At 40.4% G+C, this 25,793-nt stretch overlaps 1 protein-coding gene across 2 annotated transcripts in view; it reads right to left on the bottom strand.

The window, feature by feature from the left end:
* pde8a (phosphodiesterase 8A) overlaps positions 1 to 20,965 on the bottom strand; it is a 62,047-nt gene extending 41,082 nt beyond the window's left edge. The window contains exon 1 of one of the 2 annotated variants that reach the window (XM_080437157.1): positions 20,561 to 20,959. In XM_080437157.1, the coding sequence (XP_080293283.1) occupies positions 20,561 to 20,713 (153 nt within the window). In that variant the 5' untranslated portion in view covers positions 20,714 to 20,959. Of the gene's footprint in view, positions 1 to 20,560 lie in introns of both variants that reach the window. The other variant, XM_080437159.1, reaches the window with a different exon arrangement.
* Between the last annotated feature and the right edge of the window lie 4,828 nt (positions 20,966 to 25,793).

Here is a 25,793-nt window from a genome sequence, read left to right on the forward strand (position 1 = left end):
TGAATCAATGTTCTTCATTAGGGCTGATTAGAGTGATCAGTCTCAGCCACAGGTGTGGAACGCACACTATGTACCAGACAGACAGACGGATGGATGGATAGACACACACACACACACACACACACACACACACACAGAGAGAGCTCAGCTAAATGGCACTGAGTGACATGACATGTCAACCTCACCACATGCTGAGGCAGTCAGATAGCGGCTCTCGCTGTCCACGTGAGTTACCTCAAAGAGAATCATTTCATTTTGATGTGGAGCCACTTAGAAATGTGCTGAATCAATCAACCAGGTCACTCACTGATCAATGGCCCTGTCACTAGGCTGTTGTTACAATAGCCTCAGTTACACATATAGTGACAAGATGGTTTGGCAGCTAAATCGTAGCATAAAAACTCATCTGTTATTCATTTTCATATTCAATTTATTATTGTCTACAAGCAGTGTTTCAGTTACCCCACCCCAATATAACAGCAAGTCAATCGTTTCGAAGGCTAATGTCATTAGTGCAGTTTGGTGTGTGTGTGTGTGTGTGTGCGTGCGTGCGTGCGTGCGTGCGTGCTTGCTTGCATGCGTGTGTGCGTATTCTGGCTCCATCCACATTTCTTATTCACAGTAACCAAGCCCACAATTAGCATAGCAGACGGCTGTAGGTGAGTCACTGGCACAACAGAGGAAAACTCTCGCTCGGGAAAACTCATCATCCCTGAACATCCTTGCTCTCTTTCTAGTTGATGCTCTCGAGTTCTGGTGGAACACACAAAAAGGAAAGCCCAGCATCTTAGCGCAAAGACTCATCTAAAGACCTCAGTCCAACTGATAGCCTATATCGGTGGGCCAATACATGAGACAACCTTTTGTATTTTGTATACCTTACTAGAGGTTCGGCCCTCACACCTCACATCTAGAGTTCGAGTCGCTACGCGGCCCTCACAGCTACGTGGCACTACCGATCCGACCGATATGTCTGAGTATAGTGTCGGGGCTTTGTCAGTGTACCCGTTGTACCCGTCTGTCTGTATCTCTTTTGTGCCTATATATGGGGATGTCTGTTTCTGTCTGTACCTATGTCCCTTTTATGCCCATAGGCTATAAGGAGATCTCTGTATCTTTCGTTTTTTGTCACTTTTATGCCCATATATGGAGATTCCTGATGTCATCAGTATATATACCAATATATGGGCATGCCGCCTTTCGTGCCCATATATGGAGCTGACTCGTGGTTTGTTTATGGTTATGTTGTCATAGTGATGTGGCCGTGGTTTGTTTATGGCAGTCAGAATGACAACATTTATAAAAGTAATGGGTCGCACTCAGAGTGAGTTTACTTTATTATTATGTCTCTAAAATGAACAAACGTTTCGGATATCCAGCCTTCGTCAGAGTCAGAATGACGTCAGAGGTCCGGCCCATCCGCCGGCCAGTCCTCCCTTAAGCCAATTTTAATATAGGATAGGTAGTCAATTACAGAACCAAAATTTTATTTTTACACTGACATTTTCAACAGCGTACATTTAGATTTACCCCTGTATTTTTGCAAACTAAAACATTCATTTTCATATTGGCATGATAACAAGCTGACTCAAATACATGGGATTAATGTTACCGACTTGTTTTGATAGCTCAATAAAAGCAGAAGAATGCCAGCACTAACGTAAGTGTCCTTCATGTAGGCCGACTTTTTATGTAGGCCGACTTTTTTTACTCACTTCCGTGAGTGTAAATAAAAAGTACCTGAAGGACACTTCCTTGAGTGCTGGCATTCTTATGTTTTGTTCATGAACACAGCATGCGATTTCCGTGAAATTTTGCACGCACATTCCCACTAGACCGAGGAAGAAATGCCACTGTATCTGCGTAAAACTTTGTATGCACACTCCCTAGAGACCAAGGAAAAAACGTCTGCCCTGCATTTTTCACATCTGCCTTTTATGGCGCCACCAGGAGGCCGACTTATGTGAAACACATTCTTTTGATAGATCTCCAGATATTATCCAAATATCACGCAAATTGGTACACATATCTTTATAGTCATGTGATCAAGACGGATCTGTCCGATTTTTCATATTTCATCCTGATTGGCTAAGATTGGCACCTAAAGATGGCAGGAGTGGCCCGTTTTGAACAAAAGGCCTCAAATCATGAACGCAGCGTCCGACTCCGATTGCAGTGAAACTTTGCACGCACATTCCCATTATGTTGAGGAACAAATGCCACCCTTTTCACATTGCCCTATTATAGCGCCACCAGGAGGCCAACTTTTGCAAAACAATATTGCTCCTACAGATTTTGTCCACAAATCGGTACACATCATCTCTATGGTCATGTGATCAAGACGGATCTGTTCAATTTTTCCTATGACATCCTGATTGGCGAATTCCGAACATTGCTGGCCCACAATAACCTACCTGACCTGGCGGAGTCTAGTTATGAAATGCTGTTCGCACATCACTTGTTGGGGTGTTGGGTTATTAAAGGCAGAAAAGCGCCCAAAAATATCTTTTCATGTGTATAGAATCTGAGTCTCAGCCAGTGCAGCTCTATAATGTAATCGTGCATCCCAGTGGGATGCATATTATACAGTCATTCCTCAGCTGCATTGCAAAACTGATGCAGGGATCAGCACTGGAAATGCATGCAATTATGCATGCAATTATGTAATCTGCCATGTATGAAGCTTGGGTGTTTTAGTTGGTTATTCGTTTTGATCATTGTTTGTGAATTGTCATGTCGGTTCATTGTCCATGTCAAATGAAATGTAAAAGTGTCCTGTAAGTCCATATGGGCTGGGCTTCCTTGGAAGCATGACACTTAAATAAAGAGAAATCAAATAAAAATCAAATCAAATCATGCATGTGGTTGCAGCATATGGGGGCTGACAGGCAACTTCAATGGTGTCCTGAGTGAAAGTGAGAGTGCATCAGCAGCACTCTTGAAGTGGTTTCTGCCAACTGGGCCGAAGACAGTTGAACAGATAGAGCAGTCCCCGGACACTGCTCATCTCCATCCTACTGGCTGACAGTGGGTAGACACTAGACAACTTCACATGCTCAGGAGTTGTCCTGTTGGTGAATATCGGGTGGACCTACAGTGCAAAGTAGAGATGGAGCATTGGGATGGGACGGTCCTGTGCGACAACTTCATATTATCCGTACGAAAAAGGCAAGATCTCAAATCTAATTGACGTGGTCCAGTATCAATTTAGGGCACAGAGTAATCACTGAGGTACCATAACTGCTCTGGTGAAGATGGTTGATGCAATACGCACATGAACAGATGAGATGCTCACGCTACAGATGAGGAGCGATGTCGACATGGAGGATACTGAGGAGGCTTTTGAGGATGTCGTGGGTGCCAATCAGGAGGGCGAGGGCCAGGAGGACGCACAAATCTCATGACTGAAAATGTTTGTTACGCCGTCCCAATCTGTGATTTGTGAAACAGTGGGAAAAGAGTCCTCCACACTAGTGCCGTGTTTCCTAAACAAATAGCACAATATGTGGAATTATGTTTAGGTATTATCATTCTATGTTATTGCTGATGTTATACAGCCAACCAGTTGAAGACATTTCAGACTGAGGCTTTATCCTTTGCTTTTATGAAATATCCGAGACCATTGGGGTTTTATGGAAGATGATTCTGAACATACATTTTCAATTTAAGCAATAGAACATATATTGCTATTATGACCTAATACTCTTTAATCTTATAAAAATGACTGAAATATATATAGATATATATATATATATAGATATAGATATAGATATAGATATAGATATAGATATATATCTATCTTGGATGACAGATTTGAAAGCATTATATTATGCTTTGCTTTTATATTCTCTTTTTGCGTTTTGGAGCTTGATTCTTTGCAGAATCTGGGGAAAGTGTTAAGTTACACATCAGAAAGGAAGTGAGATAAATACTATAGTATTAAAGTAGAAAGTTGGTCAAAGTAATTCCATATTATAGTTGTATTCACTAAACTTTGATATATTTAAAGAAAATACTACATGATATTTCAGAATGTCTTGCCCAACCAAATTTTGAAGTACAAGAAAGACTGCTCTCCTCTGGCTTTATATTTGTCTTTAAAGTCCATTCATAATGTGCCTGTGCCAAATAACTGCCTGTAAGATAGCTCTTATTATGTTATATGAATGTTTTGATATTTTATATAAAATGTGAATGTTTGTCTGGGAGTTTGTTAACAAAGTTTCTGTATTTTGGGAAATGCTTTGAGGTGACATTTTTACATTTTGATTTATCCGTTTATCATATATTAGGGGCGGCCATAGCTGAGTGGTTAGTGAGCCCGCCTAGGGAGCCAGAGGCCCTGGTTGCCCCAGGTACGATTCCAGGCCACGCCAGCATATGAGTCGATGAAATGAAATTTGTCCCTGAGCAAGACTCTTAACCCCTAATTGCTCACAGGCCCTCATTGGAAACAAGCCCGCAAGGACTTTCATGAACGTTAAAAGGAATTATCTCATCATGAACGTGAGTGACAACCATATGATTTAATTCAGTCAGACGAGCTTCATTTTGTACATCAGTTATTTTGCTTTATTTACTAGGGTTTGTGTGAGTAAGAAAGTATTTACTTTGTGAATGTAACTACAGTCTTTGTCTCCAGGAGGAGACAATCTTACAAAAGAAAGAAAATATAGTTACAGTATATAATGGAACTTTTCAGACCTCAGTCTGTCTCTACTGCATCTGCTACAGCTGGAAGGAAGTGTTGACTCTTTAGTTTATTCCTTTAGCAATTCTACACTCATAGTCTACTCTGTACTAAAACAGGAAGGCAGACAGAAGCCGAGCGATGGATGATTGGATAGCAGATGATGCAGGTCGACGTGCTCAAATCTAATCCGTTCCAAGAAACAATAATCACCTTCGAGGAAACCACTGTTGGAGATCAGCATCTCCAAGAAATCAATCCCTTCTCTCAGATAATCTAGTAACTATCAATAATGCAGATGATAAGACGAATATATATAAGGAATGTACTCTACACATAGGAATACCCTAAATAAACTAGGTTCATTCTACTACTATTTAAGCCATGACATTCAGGCAAATTACAAGAGTTGCCCAAAGTTGCCAAAATATTTTCAGGCGGGGCAGGTCCGCGGCCAAATACATGTGAATTTGGGGGTCCTTGACATGGAAAAGTTTGAGAACCACTGCTTCAAAAACAATGCAGCAAACGGTCTCTGTGAGGAACTTAGAACAACTGGTCTACCTCCCTGTTAAAGCACTTCTATAGCCTTGGAAGGAAGGCAGCATGTAAGCAGGCAGTGAATGTTAACTATGTTTCATAGACACAGCATTTTCTTATCATACTCCCTAAACGAATGGCTTGGTTTTTATGTCGCACACACACACAATTGCCCTTCATTTTGTCTGCAGTGATATCTCTTATGCCTCACCCCAATAGCACAAGACTTCTGGCATGTGCACATACGCATGGTGGCAGAAGACCCCAGCTTACACAGGAGAGACAATTCATCCTTGTCCTGGAATTTAGTCCCTAATGCCCATGAATGACGTCAAGAGGTTTAAAAATACAGAGTTAACACAAAACGACTACAGTAGTTACTTCATCCTTGGTGACCTGTCCCATTTCTCACTGGCGTACCAGAAATTACTTTTGAAGAATGACTCTGACAGAAAATCTGCAAACTATATTTAGGGCTGTCACGGGCTGTCACGATCATGACATTTTACTTGACGATTCATTGTCACACAAATAACTGCGATTTAATGATTTAATTGTGCTTTAGGCACATTGGAAAATTACATTTCTGTTTGGCTTTTAGGCTTCGTAAAGAAAACTTGCACATAAAAAGGGCAGATATCACAAATAACTTAAATATACAAAGTAATGACTGATACACTATGTACTTATTTAATAACGTTACACTTTCAAAATAGTGGAAATAGCATGTTGAGCTGTTTATTTTATGTATGATGGACATTTTTCAACATGGAAACAATTGCAATTATGTAGTAATTGTGACAGGCCTAACTAGCATTAGCAACTAGCAACTAAGAGTACTGAAAGCTTATTGAACAATGGGGGACGTATGATCGCATGTCATGACTCATCAGTTCACGAGCATGTGAACGTACAGACATGCACCTAAAAATATGATATATATATATATATATATAAATAATAAAACCACAGCCGTACACCACAGCCAAGATGACAGAACGGAAGCATCCTACTTCATTATGTCAGTGGTTCTCAAACATGTATCATATCAAGGACCCCCAAAATGTATTTGGCCACGGAACCCCACCTGAAAAAATGTTGTGCCAGGGACCCCCTTACGAGAAGATTTGTGTTCAAAACAATTGTAAATTGTTCCAAATTTGTCACACTTTCAAGATTTTTATGGCATTTTCCACGTGTTGTGGAAATATGGTTAAAGTGGTTAAAGTGATTGTGATTGCTGGGGACCCCCTGGAACCCCTTCAATGACCCATGGGGGTTGAGAACCACTGCATTATGTGTGCCTGGCTATACCCAGTTTCAGAATAATGTGTGCTTGTGTTCTTTGAATGGAAGAACAGAGACAATGTGCATACGCTTTAAAACACATTTACGTACGTGTTTACTGTATGTGAGAGAGAGATACAAGCTATCAACGTTGCCTAGACGTGCCTGCATTCTCCGTCGTCTGTACTGCTGTGAGCATATATTTGCGTGCATATATACAAATGTGTACTGCTGTGTGTGTGTGTGTGTGTGTGTGTGTGTGTGTGTGTGTGTGTGTGTGTGTGTGTGTGTGTGTGTGTGTGTGTGTGTGTGTGTGTGTGTGTGTGTGTGTGTGTGTGTGTGATCTGTGCATCACTGTGCCAAGGAGAGTAACTGAGGCCTTGCTGTGATGCATTTCCTGCCGACAGACCATGTGATGAGGGTTAGAGACCGGGAAAAGAGATCAGAGTCCATACATGTCAACAGGGATGAGAGAGATACTGTACTGCAGGGGTCTTCAACAGGGGGTCCGGGACCCCTAGGGGGTCCTCAGAGCTACTATAGGGGGTCCGCCAAATCTTTGTGTGATAGGATTTAGTTTTTTTACATTAACTACTTGAACCAGAATTCCTTTTCTTAGGGGAACATTAGCCAAAAATAGCAGATCTACAAGCTCTCAACGCCTCGCGCTACGAGGCGTTGAGAGCTTGTAGATCGGCTATTTTTGGCAAAGAGGCTATAGGTGTGGAAAAAAGAGCAGACTAAGTAAAAAAAAACTTTAATCTGAAACACAATTTTATACAATATAGAGTAGGGGGTCCCTGCTTCATCTCTCTCTCAGCTAGGGGGTCCTTGGCCTGAAAACGTTGAAGACCCCTGCTGTACTGTATATAGAGAGAGATACCGAGAGAGAGAGAAAGACGGAGAGAGAGAGATAGCGATAGCAAGAGAGAGATACTGTACTGTATAGAGACAGAGAGAGGGAGAGAAACTGTATACTGTATAGATAGAGAGAGAGAGAGAGAGAGAGAGATATGCACACATGAAACTCACAGCCCACTGAGCCAACAGAGGCATAACACAAGCCACCATATTCCAGATATATCTGTCCAACTCTGATGTTATTAATAGCAACGAATTTACAATCTCTTCCTGCAACACATGCAAAAACCCTCGATGGCAACAAAGCTACATTTATAACACCCTAAGGGCCAACATGTATCACATTTAGGGACATATGGAGATTAATTTCTCAGTGGTTTTGCCTACATGTTGAAATGAATAATTACATTAAATGGATGAGTGATGATTAAATAGATCTGCGAGGAGCGTGGCCACTTTCTTCACTGTTCACCTTCAAGGTATTTCTGTCCTCATCCAGATTACCCTTAAATCCCCCTAATACCATGACAATCCTAAAGCCTGATTTGTACTTCATCCAACGTGCGGCGTTGCGCACCGAAAATAGACGATCTACAAGCTCTCAACACACTGCGATGAGACGCGCTGTGAGCTTGTAGATCGGCTATTTTCAGCGGGCGACACCATCGTACCATGACTGATAAATTAAGCATAAGCCATCCAGGCCAGGGCACTGGGGGGCAGCGCTCCTCCCGCTTTCTCCCAGTCTCTCCAGTCGTCTACTCCAGTGGTTCTCAACCTGTGGGTCGGGACCCCCAGGGGGGTCCCCACATGATTTTGTGGAGAGGTGTTGTGAGCTTGTAGATCTGCTATTTTCACAATATTTATCTGTGGGACTGAGTCAAAAAAAATTAATGCCTCAACTCCCACAATTCCAAGTGCTTAACAGTGTGTGGGGGTCCCCAGTTCAAATATGATTATTTGGGTGGGGGGGGGGGTGAAGGGTTGAGAACCATACTCCCATCTAAAGCCTGCACGGCCACGGTCAGTCAAATCCTCTGTTAATTTATTTAACTCTGAAAGTACACCAAAATCTAAATGGACCACATTTGTACGCACTCAGAGTTAGAAACGGATAAATGAACACTGAGGATTTTTACTGTGTGTTCAGTCCCATGTGCTGGACTCCTTCACAGTCACTGACATTCTCACCTCCAAATCTCCATTACGCCCATATATACACAGTACATCAAGGAATTCCTCAAATGAGCAAGTTACAGTGCTGAAATAAAACAACAGAATAAAAACATGACATAAAATTGATACTGTGAAATAAAAAAAAATGAATCAAACTATAATTGAAATACATTTTCAAAATTGAAATTATGAAACGTTAAATTCTGAGCTTAAATGAAAACTCTGCCACTAAAACCAATTGCTTGTCTCCATCTGGTCCCCTCTCACTCATCACTTTTACTTCATACACCCTGCAGTTCATCGTCATAAACCATGAAGCAGTCTCCCCTTGCTGTCCTGGTTCCTTCTAGGTAAGGTCAAAGGCCATTAAGGCAAGGAGACACGCTAAGGGAATTAGCTACGTCAAACTGGGACGCTACTATACCTGGTCCAGTGACACCACAAAATAAGCTTACCGGAAAACCTTCCATGGCGATCGGCCCCTCCTCCATCTCTGCCAAGGTATTCATCACGACAAGGGACGAGTAACTACACATTAAGGCTGTCTATATCCTCAGTACTAGTCCTGTAAACTTTGTGTACATCAAGTACATTGCTAGACCCAGGGCCTGGCCCAAGTGAACAGTTGCAATAACAGCACCTGCCTTCTAGCCTAGACAGGGGATTAGTATTAGCAATTGTTAACCCTAACACACCAACCAGCCCCATCTCCAGCATGGCTCCACCACAGGTGGCGCCAAACTGTCCCGACCTGAATAGCTTATGAAAGGAATGTGTGTGTATGTGTGTATGTGTGTGTGTATATAAATATATATAGGCCGATATATATTTATACACATTCATACACACACACACACACACACACACACACACACACGTGATATTATATAATACTGTATATATTTACACTATCGGTGTGCTCCTGGCTGTGAGATGAAGTATTAAATAATCACTGGACTTCCCCTCCTCTTCTTCACCTGCTAAAAGTGGAGCTCTGATGTCACCGTCGCATGAGGGATCAGTGAGTGACACGAGCCCAAGCACTCGGATAGTGTTTGACACACAAATGCAAATGGCATGCACACCCTTTTTCTTTTTTTTTATCAAATATCAGATTCACTGTATTCTTGTTCTGTACACAGTAAGGCCTTCATTCACAAACTAAAAACTATCTCAACTTAACTAAGGGCAGGGTCAACCTTGTCGCTAAGGTGTACACCAACAGTGGCTAAAGAAAACAAATGACTTTAAAACTTTCAACTGGTGTGAGACGCACACACACACACACACACACACACATGCACGATTGCTTTCAAATTATGCTTTTGTTTACTGGTTTACTTAATCAAACCATATTGCAGGAATGCATAAAAAGACTTGGGAATACAATTCCACAAGTGAAACAGGGGTACAATTTCAGGAGAAGGAGCACAACAGTATTTTATACTTTCAAAGCAAAAATAGCCAATCTACACGCTCAAAATGTATCACAACTTGTAGATCTGCTATTTTTGAAAGATTTTGAAAGATTTTGAAAGATTTTGAAAGATTTTGAAAGATTTTGAAAGATTTTGAAAAATCGTGAAAACATTTTCACGTATAATGACATAAAGGGCCACCAGGTTGAAACCACTTAATCCACATACTTGTTTGACCGGAGTCCGGTCAGGGCTCTATATGATAGTGACTTTTCTGTTTTCGCTCTACATTAAACATACAACAAGCTCACAATGCGTCGCGTTGTATCTGCCATTTTCTGCGAGAGGTTTTCCCCACAATACGGACGCTGGGGTTTAAGTGGTCCAGAGGGCACGGAATGCTGGAAGTCATGGAACCTTTCCCTTTTTCCTAAAGCTGTGTCCATGGAACACAGGATAGGAGCCAGCTTCTGGAGGCTGGCTGTGGTGTTCAGCAGGCCAGCGCAGAGCCCATCTTCTGCCTACTAAACAATCAATAGGATGCAGGTCAATTATAGGCCTGTCACGATTAGGACATAATCGCTTTATCGCAATTCATTTAAATAATCCATCTATCCATAAGCATGTACATGTTCAAACATTAAAATTAATAATAATAATAGCAGAATTAGCAGATCTACAAGCTTAGCTCACAACGAGCCGCATGTAGATTGGCTATTTCCACTATTTTGTAAAAAAAAGTTATTAAGAATTACTGACATTAAATATGTCAGTAATTCTTTCGCATAGTTAAGTTATTTGTCATATCTGTCCTGTGTAATTTTTGTTTATGAAGCCTAAAAGTCAAATTAAATGACTTTATCGCAATGAATTGTACTGCAGAATGACAATTAATCGTCAAGTAAACTTTCATGATCGTGACAGCCTTACAGGTCAACTTCAGTCAAGTGAACACCTAAGGGTGACGGGGCGGCAGGTCAAATTTCAATCCAAGATCTCAGGAGCACATTTACTGCTAAACTGCTCTTTTCATCTCAGAAAGCCAGTGGTGTAAAGTACATTTACTCAAGTACTGTACTTAAGTACAATTTTGAGGTACTTTTACTTTACTGGAGTATTTCCAATTGTCTATACTTTTACTTCTACTCCACTACACCTCAGAGGCAGATATTGTACTTTTACTCCACTACAATTATTTGAAAACTTTAGTTACTAGATACTTTGCATATATAAATTATTACGTTATAAAACATACATTAATCACTTTAGCTCCATTTTAAACCTAGGCTAGCTTGTAGATCTGCTATTTTCAAACATTTTAGTACTTTTACTTTTGGTACTTTAAGGACATCTTGATACAAATACTTTTGTACTTTTACTAAATTTGTTATTCCGCACTTTCACTTGTAACACAGTACTTCTACATTGCAGTATTGATACTTTTACTTAAGTAAAACATTTGAGTACTTTTTTCCACCACTGCGGAGAAAGCCTTGTGAATCTTGCCCCCGAGTCATGTAAGTAGTGCATACTGTACACACACACACACACACACACACATCCATTCTCCCACTGCGTTCTGACTGCACGCTGAACAGTGTGACGAAGCATGAAACCGGCCAAAGTTCTCCAGTAACCAGAGGCTGTTGCGAAGGGTTAATATGGTGCGTCACGCATAGTTACAGCAGGCCTCAATCACCACATTAGGCTCTCTCTCTCACAGGGGAGAATAAAATACGCCTATGGAAAACTCCAACAGTATGATATTATGCAAGAGGAGGGTGAATTTCAAATGAACTCAGTTTTTGATGATGTGGGTTGAAACATGGTGTAAGCTTCAAACCCACTTTAACCCATTAAGACCGGGAACGCATCTGAGTCACTTTAGATTTCTTTGGCTATTCAAAAATAGCAGATATACAAGCCGATATACCGAGTGCCGCGCTACGAGCTTGTAGATCTGCTATTTTTGAAAAATCGTGAAAAAATATTTTTTATATTTTTTTTTCAAAAAACTGTTAGGATTTAAAAAACATGTTAAGAATCGCCTCAGGTCTTAATGGGTTAACCACATGATCCCTACCATCCCTATTCTGGGGCATGTCATAATAGGCCGAACGTTTGACCAAAATAGACGTGAAAACTCAAGTGAAAAAAATCGGTAAATATTCAGTGAAAATAGACGATCTAACAAGCTCACAATGACGCGTTGTTGTGAGCTTGTAGATCGGCTATTTTCCGGGCCAAGAGATTTGGTGTAGAGGGGAAAAAAAGGAGGGGACCAATAGACCCCCCTGGGGATTCTGGTCAATAAAAGTGTATAATATTTAAGTAGTGAAATTTGGCCCTGGAGATTAGCATCGTGAGGGAAGGTGCAATTCATCAATTAACAAATGAAATAAAATTCAATAGAATACGCAGTATGCAACTCAACCACATTCTCATATCATGGTATACTCTATTCCAGTGGTTTTCAAAGCTTTTGTGCCCAAAGCACACCATAAGGCAATTCAAAACCTCCACCATCCATGCAAAATGGCCTCTAGAACAGTGTTATTACAAACATGTTTTTACTAATGCCATCTAAGATGTTTACATGAAGGTAATTATGAAAGTACCCATCTTTTAATTGCGAAAATAGCCAATCTGAACGCCCACAATGCGCTGCATCGCGATGCATTGTAAATCTATTTTTGCCAATTTGTGAAAACAATAATAACAAATAAAAGTAAACAAGGGACACCAGGTTGAAAGTGGTTCAAATATATATTATTACGGTATACAATTTTCTTCTGCATTGGGAACGGGTGCGCACAAAGTACTAATAGTAAATTAAAAGATCATTCATAACTTTTTGTATGGTTGTGTGTGGTTGTCACAAAATCCCAAGGCACACCTGGACATGGATCTCATGGCACAACCAGTGTGCCTCTGCACACCATTTGAGAACCACTGCTCTATTCTGGGGCTCGACAAATCTAGATGCACGGAGCTTGAAGCCCCATTCAGAACGCATCCACCGGTAGCAAACTGTGACATCCAGAAAAGACACCCCGACACGAGCCCAGCAAATGGAAATTATGTAACTGTGGACGAGCTTAAGGCCATCAGTAGACCTGGGCTTGTTCACATTCACATTCCTGCAAGCTTCTGAAACTGAACAGAGAGCATGGCTATAAAGTAAACACTTGCGGTGTCTTGTTTTGTAAGAATACCATTTCCACAATCTTGTGAGGCTGGCTATCACATGCTGACATTATGATACCAAGTTCTTCACCTTGAGGGGGAATAGAACAAGCTTTCAATGTAGCCTTATTTGTTAAGACTATTTCAAAAACAATGAGTGGGTCTGTTCCAAAAGTACATTAACCTTATCTGACACCTAATAAGCGAACATATAGTAGAAGGGCCCTCTGAGCATTCAGACAAGATGCACCATTTTTCATTTCTAAATTATATATAATAATAATAAATCTCCATTGGTAAATCGACTACAATCAAAAATACTTTACCTTCACTAACATAATTTTCCATCAAATAGTGAATTAATTTGAATGCTCTCAAGGATGGCAGCAAAAGTAGAAATTAAATGTCCACCAACTGAAAATCAAGTGAAAGCAAAAGATTGTACAAAGAGTTCTGACAATGCACCTTTGTATTTGTTTAATTGTTTTGATTTAGTGATGGATGATTCTTTATAGTTTGAGGTCCAAAATGTGTCTTGTATCAGCAGCAGCACCAGCAACACCAAATACAAGAATAGTAGAAGGAAATAACAGGTGTTCATCGTTACAAATGTTGGAATCAATACTTGGTACCCAAGTATGTGTAATTACCAACTATGTAATCATGGCACAGACTATTTGTTTGAATATGTAGTAGTTATTGTGGTAACCAGAATACGCTCGCCCCCCCCCCCCTTTTTCTGCGGACCGCTCGCCCCCCGTGGTTCTTGTATTCTCATATTTGTTTTACTGAGTTTAAGGTTAAGAATAAGTTTAGGGTTAGGCATAGTTTTACTGAGGTTAAGTCGAATAAGGATAGGTTTAGCCATAGTTTTACTGAGGTTACGTTTAGGAATAAGGTTAGGTTTAGGCATAGTTTTACTGAGGTTACGTTTAGGAATAAGGTTAGGTTTAGGCATAGTTTTACTGAGGTTACGTTTAGGAATAACCGTGGCGACCGTTCCGAGGTCGCCGGATTTGACCCAGGCGAGCGTGTTTTCGGGCGAGCGTTCTTGTATTTGTTATTGTTACCCTTGAGCATTTACATACTATTCTAACACAGTGAATGTATATCAACAGTAAAATCTCTGGAAACATACCAAAACTTGGCTACTGTATATACAAAAGTCTGTGAAAAATCACAAAGATTTAAGTAGCTCGAACACTGCCAATTAATACTCCTTTTCAGCAAAGACCCGGAAATATTGATTCATGCTTGTCACGACCCAACCCAATGTAATAATTAGTTATGATATTAAACCATATGTAGTACTATTTTTGCTGAATGTTTGCCCTAATGTTGGACGCTAGGGTTCATGTGGTTCAAACTAATTGTTTGACTGCTAGTCTGCTACAAGAGCAGAAGGAAATTAAGAACAAAGCATTTGTGCGCTCATAAAAGCCAAATTTATAAGAGTCAAAGCACGTTTTTTTTTTTACCAGTAATCATTATGATTGATCAGATTATGATTATGATTGACCTCACCGCTCAAGGGTTCTTCTGGCCGATCTACACGGTCACAGCTTTTTTCTGTTCTGGCCCCACAGTGGTGGAATGAACTCCCCACTGATGTCAGGACAGCAGAGTCATTGCCCATCTGAATGCACTTATTGTAAGTCGCTTTGCATAAAAGCGTGTAAAATGACTGTAATGTAATATAATGTAATCAGAAAACCGAGTTTAAAACGTGAACATTTACCTAAAAATACGCTTTTTCATTACTTGGCTAATGCAGAGGTTGCCATACGAAATAATGTTGCTGTACAATTCTGTGACCCAATAGATATCCCGCAACCCAAGTCTGCGTTCCGACTGCCCTAGGGTACACATTGTGCTTCCTCTCCTCCCAGCCTTTATCTCATTTGCCAGCACAGATGAAGAGCTAATTATGAAATGGCAAAAAAGTACCCTGTCAGTGCTACTAGAGATAACCCCGACAGGAAGGCAAGCACATGGTCACATGCCAGCTGACACTTTGTTGAAATTAAACACAGAATGTACTGTAACGTTGAAACAGATATTTGTCCATATGGGTTCTAGTCATTTATCCGTTTCTGTATAACCAAAACAATATCAAAATTAGGGCATTAATCAGGGTTACTTTATACCTTGTCAGGAAGTTGCTTGGAAAAAGTAACACGATGACGTATGAATTAGGGTTCAGTGATAATTAGTAATGTGACAATATATTTTTTGTTTTTGGCTTCGATAAGTAATACATAACAGCCACTAATATTTGTACATGGTACAAAAATACAACATACTTGCTATACATAGACAAGCTAGTCCATCAATAGATCCTGCCCCCAGCTGTTACCACAAAGACAAAGACAGGGCCATTGAGGTCAATTGAAAGTTGTCCTTTCAATGGTTGTACTGAATGAGATTGTTATACAATTAATTGTACAGGAGATAGTGGCGACAGTGCCAATGAGAGAGGGAAAAAAGCATTCACTTTGTACAGTGAATTGGTAATAGCTTAGGGGAAAAGCCCCTTGTTATGAAACAAAAACAACACAAGGGGGGCCAGAGGAGTGGAGGGAACAGAAGAAAAGTGTGATGAGAGCAAAAGCGAAAGAGAGATAGAGAGAGAGAGGGAGAGAGAAAGAGCGCCAATATCAGTCCCCCTCCTCTCAGCCAACAGAAAAAGCACAGTGGATTAATTCATCACCACACGAAGCCTTTGCCTTCCTCTGGAATAAATTACCCAATGGCTCTCAACTTAGACTAAACACACACAATCTCTACTCTAGTGACCAGAGAAGGCTCAAAGGAGCACACACCAAAAAGAGAGGTATAGAAAACTGACAACAGGACAGAAGTGGACCAGGTCCCAATCGGATTATATCTTCTCCCATCGTTAAATATATTGGATGATTTGTAAATGTAGTACAAATATTACGTTTGTCATTTGTTCAAAAATCTCTCTGTCAACTTTCTACTTGCTGGCAACCAAATGTAGCTGAGTGTTTCCCAGACAGAGCATCAGTTCACACCAAGACATCTTGACAACCTTCTCACCTTTGGCATGGAGAAGTTTAATGGGAAAAGTCTGAAGCTGATGTGAGAGATGGCTTTACCCCACATCATTCTCAACACACAAAGAGACAAAAGTCTGCCAACAGACTTTTAAGCATTGTGCTGTGATTTGTTTTGCTTGAAAATCTGTTATTTTTGGCGAGCGACACCACTGTACAACAGAGTATAAATTGGGCTGTACACAGCTGTCATAAGACCTTGTACTTGAGCCTTATCATAGCTAGAGCGGCCCAGATGGTAACATACCCTTGACAAAGGCTAACATCACACTCTCAAACTCTCCCACCGACACTCCAAGGCACATGCGGGTTTCACAAGCACACAAAAACATCTGTATAAATGTAAAAAAATATAAGACACATTAACTAGTTCACATTTTAAAAGCATTACAAATTTCTAGGTAGAGTAAACAGAGACTTAGTAGTCAACTCAACATTTAGTGTCGCCTGTGTAGGTATCCCCCATGTGTGTTGACAAAACCTCCTGACACAAGCTTGGGAACACAGGCTACATGTTTGTACTCACAGCGACACAAATAAACACATAGTACTAGATAGAGATCTGGGTCTTGTTTACTTTGTAGTGACAGTTTTTCAGGTGTGTAGTGGTACCACTTGATTGTCCTCACTGCACAAAAGGTCAGACTGAGTCTTAATATTAAATCTTATCAAAGCATTAAATGCAGGGCTGAGTGTTATAGATAGGTCCTAAATCAATGCCTGATTATTGAGATACAATGAAGAAATAATGCTTTTTGAAAAGAAATCGGCGCTCAGGTCACGTGGCGCGGAGGTAAAGTAGGAGTCTAGGGGGTTCGAATGTCGAGCGTCTATACGAACACAATTGGCCTGTGTCCGGGGGAGGGAAGCCTGGCGGGAAGGGTGAGATTTGTCACTGCACGTAATCCTACGGGCTGGGGGCGGCACCTGTCAGCGGGGAGTGTTGGGCGGGAGGAGTAGGGCGAAGGCTCTACGTCCTCCCGGTGGAGGCTCCTCACTGGCACGTGAGTCATTAGGATACAACAGCAGTGATAATACACAGAAATGTGTGTGGGGACTGGGGAGGAATCAATTGGCATGACGAATAAATTGGGGTGAAAAGGGGCGGGAAAAAAAAGAAATTATAGGCTACTAGGGACCAATGAAGTCTAAGCAAGGGGAACTTATGCAATTCCAGAACGACAAACAATCAATACTAATCTCATATAAACAGCAACAGTATATTACTGTGAAAACACACACCAGAAAAAGGGACCACAGTGAAGGATGTTGGGAAAGGCAAGATTCAATGGGAGCGGATCAGTAAGTGGCAAAATCTAATTCTGCTAATGTGGAGAGTGACGTGTAATAAGCATGGCTGAGCATGGCTGTCCATTTGGAATGACAAAGAAAATGTTGATGCTGACACCTTACACAACAGGGTTTAACCATCTCCAGTTGAAGGAGATTTACATGCCATTAGTCTAACTCAATCAGGGGACTCATTCAATCAGAAGCACAGTGGGCGTGTTTAGGTCGGGGGCATTTGTCACATTGCCCTCTCACTGGATCCTGTGGTGACATTTGGCCACAAACTTTAGCTTGACAGAGGTCCTCAAATAGCCTGCGGTGTGTCAAACAATCTCTCACACACACACACACACACACACACACACACACACACACACACACACACACACACACACACACACACACACACACACACACACACACACACACACACACACACACACACACACACACACACACACACACACACACACACACACACACACACACACACACACAGGCCACTTCTCAAACCTATTGCATTAATGGAATTGCATTGTTACATAGCATTTGTACTAGGCACATGCACCTGTGTGTGTACACACGCGCGCACACACACACAAGAAATGAGCAATAATCTGTAACACTGAGGTGAGATTGTTGTTCCCAAAAAATAAAAGGAATATAGCCTACAAATGTCATTGAATTTAACCTGTAAAATGCCCCTTAATGTCAAGTTATGATTATGTAGAGTTAGGTGCAAATTATTTGTGCAAAAATATATTTTTTAAATACTTGAACCTCCCGAGATAATCTGAAAATACATGGCTTTGAAGACCAACTCTTCAAATATTAGGTGGTTTGTGGGACAGCAATATTAAATATAAATGATATTAACAGTAAAACCTCCTATTCATAAAATTCCTACATATTGTCAGAAACCACTCCAGTCATTATGTATCCCTGCCTTCACAATCAAACTCAAATCCTCAGTGGTAATTTATACATTTGTAACTCTGTCAGTGTACAAAATGGTCCAAAATGGTTACATTTGTATACTCTCAGAGTTAAATTGACACTGATGATTTTTTTCTTGTAGCTTCTTTCCAGTGGCTCAACTGTGCAGTCAGCACATGGTGAAGCAATCTACTGCTAATAAAAGACAATGACATGGGCAATGGAACCTTTCCAAAGCAATTAAAGGCCAATATTGATCTTTTATGGCAGTGGTACTCAACCTTTTCAGACCGTGACCCCCAAAAATAATCATATTTGAACTGGGGACCCCCCTTAATTTTTTTTGCCTTTTTTGACAATTTGGCCAATGTATGACCAGTTTTATAATATAGTTTGTTGATTACGTTTGATGCAATGGACTTTTTTCCATTTCATTTATTTTCTTTACTGTTACTTTACTGTCATCTGGGGATCCCCAAACCGCCGTTTTATCACTTGCTGTATGAGCACTGTTTCTCCTGGTCAACTTCCATTGAAATACATTTAAATAAAATATCACTTGTTTTGTGCACAACGCTGATTTCAAAGGAGACATGGTATGTTAGCTTGACATGGTGTTTCCAAGCAAGATGTAGAATAGATGGGTAGATAGGCCTTAATTGATCCCGCGGGGGGGAATTCCATTATCATGGTAGTACCACAGTTCACAGGGATTAGGAATAAAGTACCAGAATCCAGGGGTTTAGGTATACTACAGAACTCTTGCTCAGCCAACTAGCATGGTTCATGGTGTATGATCTATTAACAGCTATAGATATACATTTCAAAGTGAATTAACAGCATATTCAACAGTACATTTACAGTATTATCGACTAATATAAATGTAGTCAAGGTGCACTAACAAAATGCTATGATAAAATCCAGCTTTATAAAGAAAAGTCTGTGGTTGTCTATCCTTAAAGTGTAATTATGTGGTAGAATAATTTTAATAGCCTAATAATTTCAGAAAATATGTTTTTTAGACACTCTACAAGCCACTCTGCAAGCCACTTGAATAGTAAAGCCACTTATCAATTTGTATTTATGGTCCAATACTGTAGATCATGGAAAAGGTCAAAAATATTTTAAACGATTATTTTTTATTCACAAAGTATGAAGGTTTTGACAAAATAAACGAGTAAGAAACTATGCATAATCATGTCATGTCATAACCCTTTTCAACTGTTCTTTAATTAATGTTTGATGATGCACCATTTGTCTAGTCACTAGACTATAGTGCCTAACTTTTGAATCAAAGCTGAATGTTAAAGGGCATCCTATCAAAAACAAGCTGGGCTAAATTGGGAGAGTGATGGATTGAACTTGAGTTTGACTGGTGCGGGCTCAACTAGATCTATGGCAAAAGTAGGCCAAACGTGTAGCCTTGTTGCCATTTTATTCTAAGAAAGGAGTTAGTCCCCAAGTTTAACTGATAATATGCATTAGTACTCAATAGAAAGAAAGAAGATGCAGTGCTTCTTTCTTTAAGAACTGTTACATTGTGAATAATGTCCTACATCCTCAACATTCACACTGCCTCTAAACCCTGTGGAGAGAATTCACCTGGGGTTATGTGTACAGATCTTGAACCTGTGACCTACCACTGACTGGTTGTATAAGTATCATGGCCTAGCATTGCCAGAACATGGTCAATAGCAAACAAAGCAGTCATGTTTTGAGTATGGAATTTTCATAATTTGATTGGAGCGAAAATTCACAGGCCTCTTGCAACGGTCTGAATGCAATGGTATATTACACACAGTGTGTGTGTGTGTGTGTGTGTGTGTGTGTGTGTGTGTGTGTGTGTGTGTGTGTGTGTGTGTGTGTGTGTGTGTGTGTGTGTGTGCGTGCGTGTGTAACTGTCTGAATGCAATGGTCACACACACACACACACACACACACACACACACACACACACACACACACACACACACACACACACACACACACACACACACACACACACACACACACACACACACACACACACACACACACACACACACACACACACACACCTGATCTCCTTGAATGTATATAGAATGTATAGTCTCTCTCACCTTGATACTCGCGGGTTTAATCGGCAGTCCCGAGGCAGGATTTCCTTGATGCTGAGTGGTGTTAGTCTGCTGGGGAGAGTGGGAATCCTCCGACTCTTTTCCACTGTGGTAGACCACCCTATCAGAGATATGAATACTTGAAGCACAGCCCATGCTTCAACCCACTTCCAGCCTTTTTGCTTTTGCGCAAGTGCTTTACTTATAGGCTGCCCGACTGTCATTCGTGCCCCCCCCCTCTCTCTCTCTCTCCTCCCCTTGGATGATGATGATGAGGTCCCCTGTTCTTTTCTATAGTATTTGTCTTATATTCGGCTCGGCCAACACAAAACGTGTTTCTCCAATCTCCTTATAACACAGAGCATGAATATTATAATAATCTATCTTTCCCCCTTCCCCACCCTCCCCACCCGACCAGGAAGCCGATTTCCTCTCTCCGTTTTTTCACATGAAGTTTAATTGAAGATGTTTTTTTTTTTTATCAAAAAGCACTGAGTTTATCCTCGAAAACACGAGTCCCGTTATTTCTTCACTTGGGCCGTTTAATTCCCATGAGCGATGTGTCCCTCACTCTGCATGGCTCCTGTTCTCGCCTTCGTACCACATCATCATTTTTTTTCTCATTTCAACTTTACTGTTATTATCAAGTAGGGGCCTATTATAGACGCCAGAAGATCCTCTTCGGCTTTCATACAACAGTTTTATCCATTTTGTCCCAATAATTTCTAGTGATGCCGTGACGTCCTCCCCGCCCAAACCATGCAGTTTTTTTTATTGGGGAGTCCGTTTATAACAATCTTGGTTTACCCACTTCCAATTCAAGGCATCGGCCACAAACCGGTTCTCACGACAGTTTGTTCCAGTTCTGAGCCGTTCATCATCAACAGGCTAACATCATATTCACACCGCAGAGTATTCTTGTCAGTCGGTCCGATGTCAAGACTCCCCTATGAAACATTATGCAATGTAGTCCGGCTAAACGCTCCATTTATCAGCCCCCGAATTTTTTTTACCAATTAAGAAATCGCAGAAATCTTGGGATCGCTTCCAGTCTCCATTCAGACAGACATCCGCTGCCTTACCAAGGGGTTGGAAATGAAGATGATCCGCTGGAAGATACGAAAACCCCCCACAATGTATCATCAGGGCCCACGATTTTCTCTCATTGTGGGGGGGAAAAAGAAAAGATGTAAGAGGCTGCTGTCAGATCGTAACGTGTGGAGGTACCACACCACCTCTGGAGAATGTAATCGCTTGGAGAGAAGGGAGAAAAAAAAAAGAAAAAAAGAGAAAGAATCCAAGACCGCTCCGATCCAAGTTTCGGATAGGCTAATGCATAAAAAGGAAGGCAGATGCTGACTGTGTGTATGTGTACGCGCTACCACGGCAGAAATTCGCTACATAATGATGAATTTCTGTTTGTCTTTTCTCTTGCCTTTCTAGCCCGTTTGCCCTCTTCCAGTTCTTCAGCGCTGCTTGACAGCAGCACATCCAATAAAAGCACCCGCAAGGATTGACCTACAGCCTTTACTGACGACAATGCAAATGAGCTCCGCTCGGCTAATCAGCGCCGCGCTCGGCGCAGCTGGGTGGTCCCCGCCTTTCCGTGGGAACTTTGAAAACGCGGAGAGCGGATGGACTTTGAGGCTCCTTTTTTCTGTACAGTTGCCTCGTAAATATTGGTGGTTTGGGGGCTTGTTTTTAAAGGGGCGGTTGCTTGTTGTGTTGGCTCGCTTCCTAATGTTGTTCAAACCAGTGGTTGTGAAATATTTGTATTTATATGTTTTATGTATTTTGATATGTAATGATCCAAGGACCCTCATCTGAAAATATTGAGTGCCAGGGGGACCCCCCCATACCAGATTTGTGTTGTTAAAATGTTTCAAAAATACATACATTTTTCACTTTTTTTCTCCAAGATTTATTTGAAAATAGCAGATCTACAAGCTCATAACTGTGAGCTTGTAGATTGGCTATTTTCGAACAGCCAGTGTCACACTGGCTGTTCGAAAATAATCATCAGCGGATGTCTAGGCTACATGAGCACACACTGCCAGTGTGTGCTCATGTAGCCTAGTCCTAATCACTTCTTTTGGGCTTGTTTTCATAGACCTGGTTGCTTATTTCTTTCACACAATCTGGCAACACTGAAAGCTAGTGGTCCGTGGGAACTTTCCGTGGGAACTTTGAAAAACATGGAGAGCGGATGGAAAAGCTGGTGATCGGTCTCCAGTGGTGGAAGAAGTACTTACTCAGATACTTTAAGTAAAAGTAGCAATATACCACAATATGAAAATATATCCTACTCTGACTGCAAGTGAAGGCCTGTTTTCAAAATGTTAGTTGAGTAAAAGTACACAAGTATTGGCATCAAAATATACTTAAGGTACCCAAAGTAAAAAATACTGAAATGTTTGAAAACAGCAGATCTGCAATCACAACGTGTCACGATGCAACGCCTAATGAGCTTGTAGATTTGCTATTTTCAAATAGCATATGTATTAAGTAGGGCTACAGTGGTTAATGTGTGTTTTATAATAATGATTTATATCTGCAAAGTATTAAAACTATAGTAATTAAAGTTGTCAAATAATTGTAATGTAGTAAAAGTACAATATTTGCCTCTTGTAGTGGAGTAGAAGTAAAAGTATTGAAAATTGGAAATGCTCCAGTAAAGTAAAAATACCTCAACATTATACTTAAGTACAGTACTTGAGTAAATGTAGGCTACTTTGTTACTTTACACCACTGGTGGTCGCTGGTCGGTCCTTGACTTTGTGCGAATGAAAGCCTCTTGCTCCGCAGACGAGAGAAAATAAACTGGTGAGTAGGCCTATTGCGCGGGTCTGTCAAACAAAAAAGAACCAGTAACCTCGATTATTTGATGGCAAATTACATTACATTAGCGAGTAGCCTGTAAATCGTTCTTTACCGAGAAGAAAAGTAGGCAACATTTATTTAGGCCTATGTCACATTGAACTATTTCAAAACGGATAAATTGCAGGGATTTCACAAAACAGGCAATAGGCTCTATGCACAGCAGCAATATGATCACTTCCTTCACAGGTGTTACCAATGATACTAATGAAGGCTCTGTTCTTAAGTGTAGCATAGTGGTTTCCATGACCCCCATAACTCTGAGAGAGTACAAATGGAACCAAATGGACCATAACACTCTCAGAGTTACACACCCCTAAGGGGCCATTTGGAAGCCCATGAGGGTCACTGGACCCCAACTTTAGACCCACTGGTGTAGCAGAGTGTTTCCAGTGAGTCAACATGCACACAATATCAGCAACCTGACTCTGTTTGACCAGAATGGAACAGAGCTTTCATTAGTGTCATTGGTAACACCTGTGAATGTCTTCATAATATGGCTGCTATGAATAGAGCCTATTTGTAGGCTAAAATTGGGTAGCATGGATGTAGTTGGTACATTTTTTAAATATAAGTTGGACCATTACCTGGAAAATATGTTCTCTTGATAAGCTGCTTTCATATTCTATGAGTTTCTGGTAGGAATTAATATACCACATTTGTATTTTAAAAAATCTAAAAAGTTCTTGGAACCGAGCAACACCCTTTTTCGTAGGACAATTGTCATTCTCATTGATTAAAATCAGGTGTGGCTAAGAATATAGCTAATCATATTTTAGTATGCTAGCTTTTTAAAAGTGTATTTGTCCGTTGTAATTGAGACAACAGACAACTGGTGTGGGAAAACAATGCCTTTTACACATCTTTTTTAACCAGGGTAGCTTGCACCATTATTATCATTATTATTATTCAAATAAAAGGAATGTAGTTAAAAATATTATTTTACAGCCTCAAAACTAATATTCATATTTAGCATTCACATGCTGTCTTACCTTAAATGAAAGGGTGGGGGGGGGGTAATCTTCCTTCCACTTAACACTATAAGCAAAGTGTTGACAACAGGCCTTAATCCCATATCCCACCCACACCTGTCATAGGCTATTCATGTCAATGACAGAGAAAAATAAATAAATTGTCAATACAGTTTTTAATCACCAGTGACTTCTAGAGATTCTAAATTCTTAACCCCCTCAGACTCCCCAGTGTCCAGTGGCTCTGATTAGTCCATGGCTGAGTGTGTATTTTACTCAAGAGTTTGTAAATATTGGTAATTGTATATGCCAATAAATTGTTTGTGAAATTAACATATTTCTTCCACTGATACAATGTATTAAAAATAAAATAATCCTTAACCCCTAAATTCAATTAATTGTTTAAATGAATCATTGCTTTATATATGATGGCCTTGCTGCCCTGGTATTTGACCTTTGTGCCCTCCAAAAATCGACAACACCAAGGGCCAAGGGCCAGCTCTTGTTAGGTGAAAAATTATACAAACAAAATTATTCCAATATTGCATTAATTTGTGAAATAATTATACATAAATCATTTAGCCTACACTACCAACTCAATTCATGTTTTGATCTTTTCTTTTCTTGTGTACGAAGCACATATTTTGGATGTTCTCTCCCAGGTTCATGAGCCACATCCTAAATAAAGTCACAGAACATAGAATGTCCACTAGAGGGTCTGGTTCCCATGTCTTTTCTTTTTTTTTCCTTTTTCTAGAGTAGTCAAATATGGATGTCCAGCATGTACAGTATTTTTAATGTAGAAATGAATGAGAAGTATGACCAGTTTCCCATTTAAACCCTTGGGACTTTAGAAAATGTTCTCTTCACTTTGTCTTAAATAATGAATGTTATTGACACGATTCATCTGAAGTGTCTTGAGATCTTGACGATAAACAGGTCTTTCTGTATAGTTTGCAGATAGAAGCTTAATTTGCTCATATAAAGTTTTGATTGTCATCAAGAAGGCTGATAACTATGGTAAAACCAAAGATGGAGCCCTGTCTATTGTTCTATCATCAGGGTTTCCTTACCACCGCTGCTGAGGTTTGGATTTAGTAGCCCTGTCAAATGCAGCTTGACAGGTCATGCAACTGGTTGTTATTCATTTGATTCTTTTAAATATTATTTTTAGGGCAAATTCTTGGAGGACAGCGATGACAGGTGGTGACACAAAAATAAAGGTGTGTGGGAAGGGGCTTCAGGATATTGCAGTGTTGTGGTCAATTCAATGGCTGGTACCCTGCTGTGAATTAATTACATTTCTGAAGCCACTGACATTAATGGAAACCAATGATAAGATTTAATGATGGCAAACTTTATTTGGGCCATGTTTGCAGTTCACTGAA

Source organism: Gymnoscopelus braueri, assembly GCF_963280865.1.
Source record: "Gymnoscopelus braueri genome assembly, chromosome: 1".
Classification (NCBI taxonomy): Eukaryota; Metazoa; Chordata; class Actinopteri; order Myctophiformes; family Myctophidae; genus Gymnoscopelus; species Gymnoscopelus braueri.